Here is a 13,474-nt window from a genome sequence, read left to right as displayed (position 1 = left end):
ACCTGCCCACATTTTCATGTTCTACACTATTCATAGCAATCCTCACTAATGAACTTATCCCTCCCCTTGATCTGGTCTCCTACTAACCTCCCCCTCCATTGATCATCTCTGACCAGGACACATTTTGTATCCTAAGGTAGTTTAGTCATCCTTCTCACAGGTCACCTGACTTCAATTGCATCTGGCAAGTAAGGTTCTTCTATCTCTATGGGAGGGGAAATGTCTGACACTTCACCCATGTGCAATCAATGGAAACTTGACACATTATATCAGATGTATGCATGTGTTGGAACCCAGATTCCACTGCAAATATCAAAGTATAGGTGAAAAAAAAATCTCCAAACATTAATGTGACAAGACACTCAGAAATATATAAAGGGCATCTCTACACCTCGTTGAAAACAGTACCTATTGCCTGAGACAAGAATAGACCAAACCAGTGAAAATGCAAAGACCACATTGATGGAACATTTACTTAATATGGTCATAATTTTAAAAACAGACTAACAAATGTTGCAAATGTGGTAGCTCTGTGGTACATGCCATTGCTAATTTGCCATAAGTTCATGCACGTAAATATGGTGTGGGAGAATTACGTTTGGAAGAACATGAGCTTTTCCAAGCAGTGGATGGCCTAAGGGCCCGATTCACAGAATGACTTTAAGACTCAATCCTAAACTTACTACTATTTTGGTATTCACAGAATGCACTTACTACTTTTGGCATTCACAGAATGAACTTACTAATTTTGGTATTCACAGAAGTTAGGATTTTGTCTTAAGTCTGTTTTAAGTCTGTCTTAAGTCTGTCTTAAGTTTGTCTTAAGACAAAATCCTAACTTCTGCGAATACCAAAAGTAGTAAGTTCATTCTGTGAATGCCAAAAGTAGTAAGTGCATTCTGTGAATACCAAAATAGTAGTAAGTTTAGGATTGAGTCTTAAGTTAGTTCTGTGAATCGGGCCCTAAGTCTTGATAAGCCCACTATTGGTGCGAAATCCCATTTATTTTAATATACGAAAAAGAATTTTGAAAAAAATTGAGATAGCTGAATAGGAAACGTACAACTAGATGTAAGAAACTAAACTCAGATGAGAGGCTGGAGTTAAAGACATTGATCCAGCAGGGTTGTGGCTCACTGGTTAGAGGCGGCAGACCCGAGAGCAGAGGACGGCCCGGGACCAGGGTTCGATTCCCGGCGCGGCAGGTTTCTGGACCAGGGTCAGCGGACTCGATAATTCTCTCGCCTCGGTGCCCACTCTGATCAGCGATCACACTCGGCAACTCTGGGCATTAGCTTGCCTCATCTTCACTAACGGCCCCATCAGACCGCCGGGGATGCCTGGTCTCACCCTGGAGATACCCATTAAGGGACCATCTCTCAGGGAAGCCAGGAAGGGTTTCGCAGCGGTCGAAGCGCCTTGGGACCCTACGGGTAAGTAGTGCGCTATATAAATGCCTATACATTTACATTTACATGTTAATTGTTCAGAATAACCACTGGCTGTAAAATGAGCACCATTTAGACTGTTTGTATGCACGCTTGTCTGTAATGTCTTTTGGGCTGCTCTATTATGAGCCATCTCTTGCCTGCTAGCACCTAAAAGGAGGTGTTATTAAACAACATATATGTAATTTCAAGTGCATTACTTTTGACAAAGATCATACTTTCTGTAGAGACCATTTCTTTGACAAGATCCGCTTGATGGCTTTCTTGACATCCTGGTTTCTCAGGCTGTAGACCAGTGGATTCATCATGGAGATCCCCACAGTGTAGAAGACAGACACCACCATATCCTTCGTCAAGGAGTGGCTGCCTGGGGCCTGTAAAGATATAAACAACCCGCTTCCATAGAAGAGCATCACTACAGTGAAGTGTGAAGAGCATGTGGATAATGCCCGGAGTATCCCGGCTGCTGAACGCATCCTCAGGATGGTTTTGAATATGAAGGCATAAGATATGAGGATAACTAGGGTGGAGAACATTCCTATCAGGAATGATGAGACTTTGAACAGGACTCTGTTTATCCGTGTGTCAGTGCAGGCTAACTGGAACAGGGAAGGATAGTCACAAAAGAAATGCTGGATTTCAGTAGACCCACAGAAAGATAGCCTCAACATGAAACCTACATTTAATGATGTATCCACAAAACTCCACGCATAGCAGGCAGATGCCATCATAATGCAATATGTCTTAGTCATGATAGAGCTGTATTTCAAGGGAAAACATATAGCAGCATAGCGGTCATATCCCATTGCCGCGAGAAGGAATGCATCAGTACTTCCAAAAATTGTATAGAAAAAAAGCTGGGCCATACAACCACCGTAGGAGATATAGTTTTTTGCCTCAATAAAGCTGACCAACATCTTTGGGGTGATGGTGGAAGAGTAGCAGAGGTCTACAAAGGACAGATGACTGATAAAGAAATACATTGGTGTCCAAAGTCGAGGGTCATTATGGATTAGGGCAATCATGCCACCATTGCACACTAGAGTCACCCCATAAATGGCCACGAAGAGCAGGAAAAGTGGGAATTTAAGATTATGATGACCTGTGATGCATAAGAGAGTAAACTCTTTGGTTTCATTTTGTAGCTTCATGGCTTGAAATTGATAACCTGAAAAGGAATGGAAACAGAAGATATGAGCAAAGCATTTACTTGTAACATTGACATTTGTAAATAGACCCTGAGCATAGTTACATGGTGATTTTTGCGTTCAAGCAAGTTATAATACAATTCAGAGAAGCTCCTGAATTGAAAAAATAAAAGTGTGCCTTTAAAAGACTGTTTTTTAAATTGAGGTTCAAATCAAAGATAATAAAATGATAGTAGAATGCCATCACCATCAGTACCCTCAAGGTTTCCTTTACAATCAAAAGCTGTATATATAAATGTGTTTTTATATGTAGATTCACAATCGGCAGTAGAGGTTAGTGAAATCTGAAATCGGTGTTTCTTAAAAACGGTGAACAGCCTTGACAACGCGGGGATTACCCCCCACTGCCATTACAACGCAGGAATTACAACGAAAGTCGTTACAACGACTTTCGCTGGAGGGCGCTCTTGGATAGGGAATAGTTTAATTTTCTATCCAACTCCTTCCCTACTGTCAACGTGGGCTGGAGTTGGAATAGAAAATTAAATTATTCCATTATCCAGCACCCTCCAGCGAAAGTCGTTGTAACGACTTTCGTTGTAATTCCTGCGTTGTAATGGCACGCGTGGTCATAGCACGCGTTGCCATGCCCTACAACCCTTAAAAACATCCTTTGTGTAATTGCATCAAGCCAAAGAGAAAGGAAGGGACTTTTCACCTGAGACAATTTTGAATCAAATGAGCGAAATGTGGAGAATTTTGGGCACACTTTTCCAAAGAATATTGCCTAAAAATTAATAATATTTCAATGCAATTTGCACCAACTCTGTTATTCAATGCGTCTCCCTTAATTTCTTTGTAGTGTTTTCTTTCAATCTTCCATCATGACTCCTCAAGCAAAATAATGGCTCTTACAACAGTAAAATGACATCCTAAAACATTATGGTCTGCTCCAAATGAGTCATGAAGATACATTGCAGAATGTTCCTTTAGGCACTGTGGGTCAGATTTACAGGCCCCTTGTGCCTGCTTGCTCCGCCATTGAGTCCATTTTGTTTGACGCAGTGGCTCTTCAAACAATACAGCTGACTTTCAATGTGACACATCAAAGGAGATGCTCACTTTGTACAGCCCTGCATCACATTATACCTGCGTCAGGTAGAATGTGTGCAGAGTGGGAGCTCCCATGTAGTGGTGTGGTGCACCGGCCAGGGCAGCTGACTTTGGAGCACAGGCTTAACGGTTTTATTCCTGCCCCCGGGTGCAACTCAGCTCAGCACCGTGTGACTCTAGGCAATAGCTCACTTAGGGCCCGATGTAGGTGGCCCATTACCGGTCGGTAAACCCGAAATTCAGTAAATTTCAGGTATTCCGACCGGTTTTGAGCCATTTCTGATGTAGGGGGTGATTAGGTAAATACTGAATCGGTATTTACTGAATCAGTAAATGGCATGTAGGAGGCACTTTTAAGAGTGCTCATGTGCTGTAAGGATTCGTTATTTACCACCAACTATTAGTTGGTGGTAAATACCGAATACCTTTGAAAATGCAAATCTGTGCATTTTCAACAGTGCCATGTGGCAGTATGTGTGCCATATGTGCACACAAGCACTATTCAGGGTTGCAACAGAGTGTCAATGTGTCTCCCTGTCATCCTTGAATGTTTCCATATTTTTCCGAATCGGTATTTACCGATTCGGTAATTCACATTCATTCCTATGGGTCTCCAGGCCCATAGGAATGAATGGGAATTACCGAATCGGTATTTAGCGATTTTTTTATCTACATAGCATTTACCGATTCTAAAATACCCAATCGGTAAAATTTGGTATTTTAGAATTGTTAAATTTTCATTACCTACATCTCGCCCTTAATTACCACGACGGCCCCCAGCGTCTTGAGACCTGTAAGGGTGAGTAGTTAGCGCTTTACAAATACGGATCTCCATTTACACAGGAAGGCCTTGTAAAAGTGATGCAGTGAAATCTACAAGATGTCACAACACCACTTTTAGGACGCCACGGTGTCAAAACCTTACACCTGCTTGAAGCGGGAGTAAGGAGTGACGGATTGCAGTAAGTATAGGCCTCAAGTTCCTCAACATGAATTACTGGAGTTACGTCGTGCTTGCGACATAACTCCAGGAATGCATGACTTTTGGGCCAACAAATCCATCAGAATTTCTGATGCCGCTGTTAATCCTTGCACCATGGAGCGCTATATTGTGAATACAGCGCATCCATGGTGGCGTAAGGACATTTGACGCTGGTAGATATGTCAGTGTTGTAGTTACATCCATTCGCAAAAAGCCTTGTTTCAGTAGAAAGTATTCATTTATATAATAGGTTAAAAGCAACAGCTGTCTTGCCAGACACAGCAAGAAACCGCAGCAACTCCATTACATCATTGTAGAACATGTAGGGCCCGATTCACAGAACTAACTTAAGACAAAATCCTAAACTTACTACTATTTTGGTATTCACAGAATGCACTTACTACTTTCGGCATTCACAGAATGAACTTACTACTTTTGGTATTCACAGAAGTTAGGATTTTGTCTTAAGACAAACTTAAGACAGACTTAAGACAGACTTAAGACAAAATCCTAACTTCTGTGAATACCAAAAGTAGTAAGTTCATTCTGTGAATGCCAAAAGTAGTAAGTGCATTCTGTGAATACCAAAATAGTACTAAGTTTAGGATTGAGTCTTAAGTTCATTCTGTGAATCGGGCCCGATGACATCATAATTGACTGTAGTCTCAGCCTAGCTGAAACTGCCTAAGGTCATTAAGTACATTACAACGCATCCCCCTCCCTTACCCATTACAATGACCTGTTACAATGCAGGAGTGAAGTAGCAGAAGCTGTTCAGAATAAACAACTAATAATAAAAGAGCACAGATAAATAACAAGTAAAATACTAGTAAAATAAATCAAAACAAAACCATCTAGAAAGATTTCATGTATACTAAAGTAAGCAGAGAACCTACAAGAAACAAAATAACATTATTCACAAACATATACATTTAAGTAAGCAGGAGGCCTTCTTGCCCTTACCTCCCTCTCAGCCTGTGGCATAATATTGGAATAATCTCCTCTACTTGCAACAAACTCATCACGACCCAGTACAAGAACTCCAAATTACTGACCAGTTGCCCCCTGTTGTGCATTTGAAAATTCTTTGTCATTCATCAACAACCAAGGCGAACAAGTGTCTCGCACACCATGCTTTACCTGCTCATGTTCAAGAAAACGACCTTTCTTCTGGTAACCAGCAAGACGCCCTAGATTCCATGTCTGTCCATCATCTGACTTGACTCCCATTCTCTTCACCGCGACGAGAACCCTGAATCTACTCAAAAATCCACTACCATCTCCAGGCTTCACCTTCACCAAATCTCCCACATCAATCAGGCGTTTCTCCAGGCTGTCCATTCTCAAACCTTCCCTCAAACCTTTAGTTTTTTCCTCACACATCCAAGTTGGCAATAATATTCTTCCTGCTGCCCTACCCCTCATCAACTCAAAGGGGCTTCTACCTGCGTTGATATTCTTTGACAGCATACTGCACAGCCATACCTAAATTAAACCCCAATTGCACAGTGCTCTTCACCATCCCGTTTATCCGTTCTACCAAACTATTTCCTTGAGGGTTGTATAGCGATTAACTCCGAGGCTGTCTAGAAAACCCTTCATCTGCAGAGAAGTCAATTTTGTACCATTACCTGTCAAAAGTACCAGAGGAATCTCCCCCCTTCTGAAAATTTAGCCCCACACCATAATGATATAAGAAGTAGTAATCTCTTTCATGAACACAACTTCCACCCATTTTGCTGAATCGACTTTTTTCGAAGCATCCTTTGCTTCAGCCACAAGCTGTTCCTCTTGCAAGGTGCCCAACCCCACTCTCAAACGTTTCTCAGACTTCTTGCATGCTACACACCACTCTACCCACTCTTTGACCTGACTGTCCACAGCGGCCACCAATACCTCTCTCTCAAACTTTTGATTGTCAAGGTTTGTCCCATGTGCTCATCTGGACACTGAACAATGAACTGATCCAGTATCATTTTGTCAGTCATTGCACCAAACTGACTTTTTGCAGAAAGTTCCCTCAAATGTGCCCCAAACTCATCTATACTTTCATTGCCACATTGTGGTTGTGTGTAGAATTTGTGGTGATGTGTCTGATGGAGCAAGGTAGAAACAAACATTTTTGTAAACCCCTTGTGAAAGTAACCTTCTTCTACAACAAAAATATGTACTAAACATGTGATTTTGAAATTAACCAACATAGAATAGAATGCACACACACATATACACGTGGGATATTAATTTGCATGAAATCGGCAAGCATCATTTATTCATTTGTTATATTTTGTGTCATAAAGGGTACGCATTTGTCGTAATCTAATTGAAAATTGCATGAATGTGCTTTTTGTCTCTTTATTTGTGGCATAAATCAGGAAGATTGGTAAGTAAATTCACGCATATGTGTTGCTTAAAGCTAGGTAAATACTAACTGGGATATTAACTGGGATATTATTAGAAGGGAGGAGGTAAACAGAAACGCTTTATTTGTAAATTTACGCTTATTTGTGTTTGTTTCTGTAATAGTTCCTAAATTGAGTCCTATGTGACTAAAAGAAAATAGAGCTGACTGTGACTCGGAGGTGGTGGTCCAAGTACGCATGCACCAACTGGAAGCGCAAGCTGCCTGTGCCTGAGCAGTATGGGTCAAGTACAGCATGGCCTGCTAGATGGAGTACATGCCAAGTATGTTGAAGTCAGCAAGTTGACTGTTGGGAATGGGGCATGGAATAACAATTTAAAGGACACTTCGAAGGAAGTAAAACTTGAAAAATAGCACCACTATTTTTTTGTTATAATGATGACTCTGCATAAATTGAACAGTAAAGCGATGAGGTGATGCTCATTCAACTTTAAATTGACCAATCAGGGACATTCTAGGACATACGAGTTACGAATTTAGATAGATAAGGTAGTGAAAAAGGGTATAAAAGAGGACATTTTGGACTTTGACAAAAGCTTTCTTTTCGATCTAATCTTTGCACCCCGAAATTAAATCTGCAGGTGTAAATAATGAATATATTTTAAGTTTAGGCACTCAGCTATAGCCCCGCGGCTCTCCTTTTAGTCTTCACTGAATCCTCGGAGCAGAATAAATGTGTGAATGAATGAATGGTGAAAGTTATTGGCCCATTTGTGAGAAATTAATGAATAGCTCTGTGGGTTACGGTGATGGTTTATGAAGAGTTATTGGAGCCGCGCTGTACCAGTAATACTTGGTAAAGAGAATGGTTGCTATAGGTTGACTAGGATATATGATGTGTAGAGTAGAACATATAGAATTTTGATGTACAGAATTTTTGGACTAACATTTGTTGTGTTTGTATTATGTTATATGTAGTCTGGAAAAGGCTTCCAGAAAGTGTGGGAAGCTGGTCACTATGTCTGCAGGCAGAGGAAGTGTGGCAAGTGAAGGAGCACATCACATAGTCTGTTTCAAAGTGGTGACATCGGTGTATGTTACAAGTTTAGGGACCATTACGTGTAAAAGTGGTGAATGTATAGTGAGGGCAACCTGAGAAAGATTGGGTCTGAGCATAGGGATCCTTGTGTATTCTGGCTAAAACTCTACCCGGGGAGAGTAATAAAGTTGAACCTAAGCTTGAGAGAAGGGCAAGGTAGAGGGAAGTGCTACTTTATTGGCAAAAGTAAAAAATTATGTGGTAGAGAAGAGGTAAGCACTGTCTACTGGAAATACAGAATTCTTGTGTGATTGAAGAACTATCCTTTTAGTTTTTGTGAAACAGACCAATGGAGTTGTTTTATCTAGTTACTAACTGATTTTGCTGTATAAAAGTGTAAATACAATGTGCTGATACATTTTCTAAATGAGGGGTCAGTCGCAGCTGCAGAAGCCGGAGCAGGGCTGACATCAAAGGTGTCGCGCTGGGTTTGTTCCGTGTGACCAAGACAGAGTAAGGGCTAATTGGTGCATCAGCAAAAGCAGCAAAATAATTGGTTGAGCACTAATGAAACGTATCTTGTTCTAATTTGTGCAATAGTGTGAGCCGCGCTGCGATAGGCTGGTGTTACAAAGCAGTTAACGGAAGAGTGAGCGATCTTTTGAAAAGATAGGAGATTAATAGCAAAATGGAATTTTATTACGGAATAGAAAAGAGAAATCTTCAAGGTTTCAAAAAGTAAATAATGTGTTTGAAAAGGATAAAGTAATTGAAACAAGAGAGGGAAAAGTAATTCCTCCGTGGGAAAACACCTGCATCATACATTATGACAAAATATGGCTACCATACATGTATATGGTTAGAAAATTGGGCAAGATATACCAAAAATAATGGTGCATTAGCTTTCACAGAAAAAGGATCTTTCAGTCTTGCGGTGTTTTGTATTTTTACAAAATACAAAGTATTGCTGAAACCTTATAGAGTGGATTTTACTGACAAAGATATAGAAAACATGAATACAGCAGGGATAATTACTCAAATAAAAGAATTAATTGTGTTATTGAGAAAATGGGGAGACATTGATAAGTGGAAAATGATTTGGACAAAGAAAAGAGAAGAAAGCAGTGACAAATCCACATTAGCGTTTCCAGTAAGAGAAAAAGAAGAAGTAGTAAAAGAATTTCCTATGAGAGAAATTCCTGGAGGAGGATATGTGCATGTGCCTTGGAGTAGACAAGATATTTTATCATTCACAAATGACTTTCCCAGATTGAGAGAGAAGCCAGTAGAGTGGTATAGGTAAGTAGATCGATTTGTGAAAGATTCAAAAGTTTTGTGGGAAGACTTAGGGCCCCATTAGGATAGCGGGATGGAAATCACCCCGACCACCATGGAGGCGGAAAACAACCGCCCGCCGGGACAGCGGAGAAACCGGTGGTAAAATTAGGATCAACCACCAAAAAAGACCGACCGCGGCGGTAGCGGACTAACAAAAACCGCGTCGGGCACGACCCAAAACCGACCGCTGAGGTCGGAAAAGCAGCGGAAAAGCTACACCCCGCCGCAAGTATAGCGTAGACAGCACACGGGAAATTAGGATTTCCCTGATGGTCCCGCGGTACAAAGCGCTGCTTTCGACCGCTGCGGTCGCACACTGCAGTGAATAGGCCCCGCAGCGGACGGTACATGAAAAACATGGCGGACAAAGTCAAAACACCGCAACCATGCTTAACTGAGAACAAATCAAAGTAGCCATGCCCCACAAATACACCAAACACATATGAATGATAAAACAAATGCAAAAAATAAAAATTACAAGTCCCAGGACAACACGCACAATACACCGCACAGCAAAGTCCCAATTTAACGCACCCACACAGATGAGTATAAATACAGTCCCTCTACTGAACATAATCCTTTGCAACACTCCAGAAGAGAAGGCCAAACACCACATCTGACAGGAGAGGCAAAACAACACAACACAATACACACACCACCACCACCACCACCGCCACCACCATCACCACCACCATTACACCAGCACCAACAATTCCCCAGCACAAAACACACCTCACACCTCAACACCACACCCACCACACACAACCCTGCACCCACAAACACTGCAAACACCAACCACCATTGCAGCACAAAAAATGCCAAAATTCACAGAGGGTGAGTTGATAGTCATGGTCAATGAGATAGTGAGAGTGGAACCACAACTGTTTGGTAGCCTGGTCCAACAGACACCATTAGCCACAAGGACACAAATGTGGGAAAGGATAGTCCAAAGGGTGAATGCAGTAGGAACCACCCAGCGATCCAAGAAGGAGATCATGAAGCGATGGCATGATCTCAAGAGGGTTGTCAAGGAGAAGAGGAGCTGGCGAACCGGACTGGCAGTGGCCCTCCCATCCCACAGAAAACATTCACACCATGGGAGGAGAAGGTGCTTGCCATACTGTATCCTGAGGGTCTCACAGGAGTAGCTGGGGGAACGGAGGCTGGTAAGTACAAACAAATGGTACCCAACACACTGATAAATACTTACTTGCACAACCCAAACACCATTGCACGGTTCTCCCTCACCTAACAGCTAGGCAGCCATCTTGTATTGGAGGACTGTTTGGGGGTGGGAGGCCTGTAACACTACTCCCAGCTTGCCCCCTGTCCCAGCCCCGGCAGCATGGAGGCCTCCCCCACCAAGGAGCATGTGTCAGCCATTGCACTGTTCACCCTCACCTAATAGGTAGGTAGCCATCTTGTATTGGAGGACTGTTTGGGGTTGGGAGGCCTGTATCAGTACTCCCAGCATGCTCCCTGTCCCACACCCCAGCAGCATGGAGGCCTCCCCCACCCAGGATCATGTGTCAGCCATTACACTGTTCACCCTCATCTAACGGGTAGGCAGCCATCCTCATTGGGAGACATGTTTGGGGGTGGGAGGCTTGCACTACCACTCCCAGCATGCCCCCTGTCCCACACCCCAGCAGCATGGAGGCCTCCCCCACCCAGGAGCATGTGTCAGCCATTGCACTGTTCACCCTCACCTAACAGGTAGGCAGCCATCCTCACTGGGAGCATGTTTGGGGGTGGGAGGCCTGCACTACCACTCCCAGCATGCCCCCTGTCCCACACCCCAGCAGCATGGAGGCCTCCCCCACCCAGGAGCATGTGTCAGACATTGCACTGTACACCCTCACCCAACAGGTAGGTAGCCATCCTCACTGGGAGACATGTTTGGGGGTGGGAGGCCTGCACTACCACTCCCAGCATGCCCCCTGTCCCACACCCCAGGAGCATGGAGGCCTCACCTACCCAGGAGCACGTGTCAGCCATTGCACTGTCCATCCTCACCTAACAGGTAGGTAGCCATCTTGTATTGGAGGACTGTTTGGAGATGGGAGGCCTGTAACACTACTCACAGCATGCCCCCTGTCCCACACCCCAGCCGCATTGAGGCCTCCCTCACCCATGAGCATGTGTCAGCCATTGCACTGTCAACCCTCACCTAACAGGTAGGTAGCCATCTTGTATTGGAGGACTAATTGGGGGTTGGAGGCCTGTAACACTACTCCCAGCATGCCCCCTGTCCCACACCCCAGCAGCATGGAGTCCTTCCCCACCAAGGAGCGTGTGTCAGCCATTGCACTATCCACCCTCACCTAACAGGTAGGTAGGCATTGTCACAGTGCTGGCTTTTTCTGGTTGAGAGACTTGCAGCACTACACACTGCACCATTTGCATGCAATGCATCCAAACAGGACATGTATGATTATTTGATGTTTTCATGCAGCATGTAATAACAGCCAGTATTGCATGCCACAATAATACAAAAGTTGTCTCAATTGTGTAGTGTACAGACAGCAGATGACATGCAGCTAACAGAATACTTGCACAATGCCCTACACCGATCATTTCCCATCGAATGCACAGGTGATGAAGATCTTGCTGCTGAGGACAAGAACGACCAGCAGAGCCAGTCTCCACCCCCGGTACATGGACTCCTGGATGTTGACTCCCAGGACAGTTTGGACGATGAGCTCCAGGCCAGCCCATCTGGTGTGCCAAGGCCCAACAGGTCCCAGGACCCCATCCTCCCTACCACCACGTCTGCTGCACCAACAACTGCACAGCAAACCCCTGCAGTCACGGACTGTGCCTTCACCGCTGCCACCTCGGCCACTACCACCACCACCACAACCAGCACAGCCCTGTCCCAGGGGACGACCAGGACACAACACCAACTGTGGAGGGCAGGGAGAGTGTTCGAGCACCCACTGTGGTGAGGCAATAGGTCCCTGGCAGCAGGGCAGGTGGGAGGGCCAGGGTCCCCCCAGACCACAGGAGGTTGGCACACCATCCCTGGACCCCTTCACCAGAGTCATCGGTGCATATGAACAGGTCCAGGGACAAAGTAGCGAGTCAGATGAAGTTTTACGTGAGCTCATCCTGCTGATGAATTCCATCGACACACACATTGGTCAAATGGTGGACCTCATGGCCCAGCAAGTGGCGTTGCTGTGGGACAGGCCTGCATCACAACCAACACCCCCGCCCCCTTCTGTTGTGCTGCAGGATGGCAGTGCACCATCCTCCCCTGCACCAACAGAGAGGGGCGAGTCCTCAGACGCCGCTGGCCATTCAGCAGGCCCCCCCCCCACCGCCAAAAAGATCAAGGGGACGTCCAAAGAGGAGCCTGGGAGTCTCCGGAGGCAAAGAACCAGCCACACGCCAGTCACAGAGACAGCCCTGATGACAGCCCTCTTCCCCATTGCATTGACTGTTTGGACTGTCCTTCCCCACACTGCCTTGGCAATGGCACTTGTCTGTTGGACTGGGTAACCACATCCATGTGGTGTCTACTCTTGTATCTCATCTACCATGACTGTCAAATCACTGCCCATTCACCACCTTCATGTAAATATTCCCGCACCACTCACGTCGACTTTGCAAATAAAAAACCTGACGCACCAGATCTTGTGCTGTATCGTTTTAGTGCAATATTTACAGTTTTGAAAAATGTCCATGATGTGTCCAAATGAGGTACAGTATGTAGGGCAGGATTATTCTGAAGCATCTAGGGAGACACAACAGAACAACAGTCACTTGTGTCATTGTGGCATCACAGACATAACACTACACAAAACATACACATGAGACTATAGGCATACAAGACTAAGGGCCCGATTCACAGAATTAACGTAAGACTCAATCCTAAACTTACTACTTAAGACAAACTTAAGACAGACTTAAGACAGATTTAAGACAAAATCCTAACTTCTGTGAATACCAAAAGTAGTAAATTCATTCTGTGAATGCCAAAAGTAGTAAGTGCATTCAGTGAATAGCAAGATAGTAGTAAGTTTAGGATTGAGTCTTAAGTTC

The 13,474-nt window shown here is 44.1% G+C and overlaps 1 protein-coding gene across 1 annotated transcript; it reads right to left on the bottom strand.

Moving 5' to 3' along the window:
* Positions 1-1,660: 1,660 nt before the first annotated feature.
* Positions 1,661-6,032, bottom strand: LOC147735041 (olfactory receptor 5B21-like). Its single transcript, XM_086952569.1, has 2 exons — positions 5,747-6,032; positions 1,661-2,616 (listed from the first exon to the last, which is right to left on the bottom strand). Exons 1-2 carry the CDS (start codon positions 6,030-6,032, stop codon positions 1,661-1,663), a joined length of 1,242 nt encoding a protein of 413 aa, XP_086808695.1.
* Positions 6,033-13,474: the final 7,442 nt, after the last annotated feature.

The sequence above is a fragment of the Lissotriton vulgaris genome, chromosome 1_2, assembly GCF_964263255.1.
Source record: "Lissotriton vulgaris chromosome 1_2, aLisVul1.2, whole genome shotgun sequence".
Classification (NCBI taxonomy): Eukaryota; Metazoa; Chordata; class Amphibia; order Caudata; family Salamandridae; genus Lissotriton; species Lissotriton vulgaris.
This window is presented reverse-complemented; position numbering and strand designations above follow the sequence as displayed.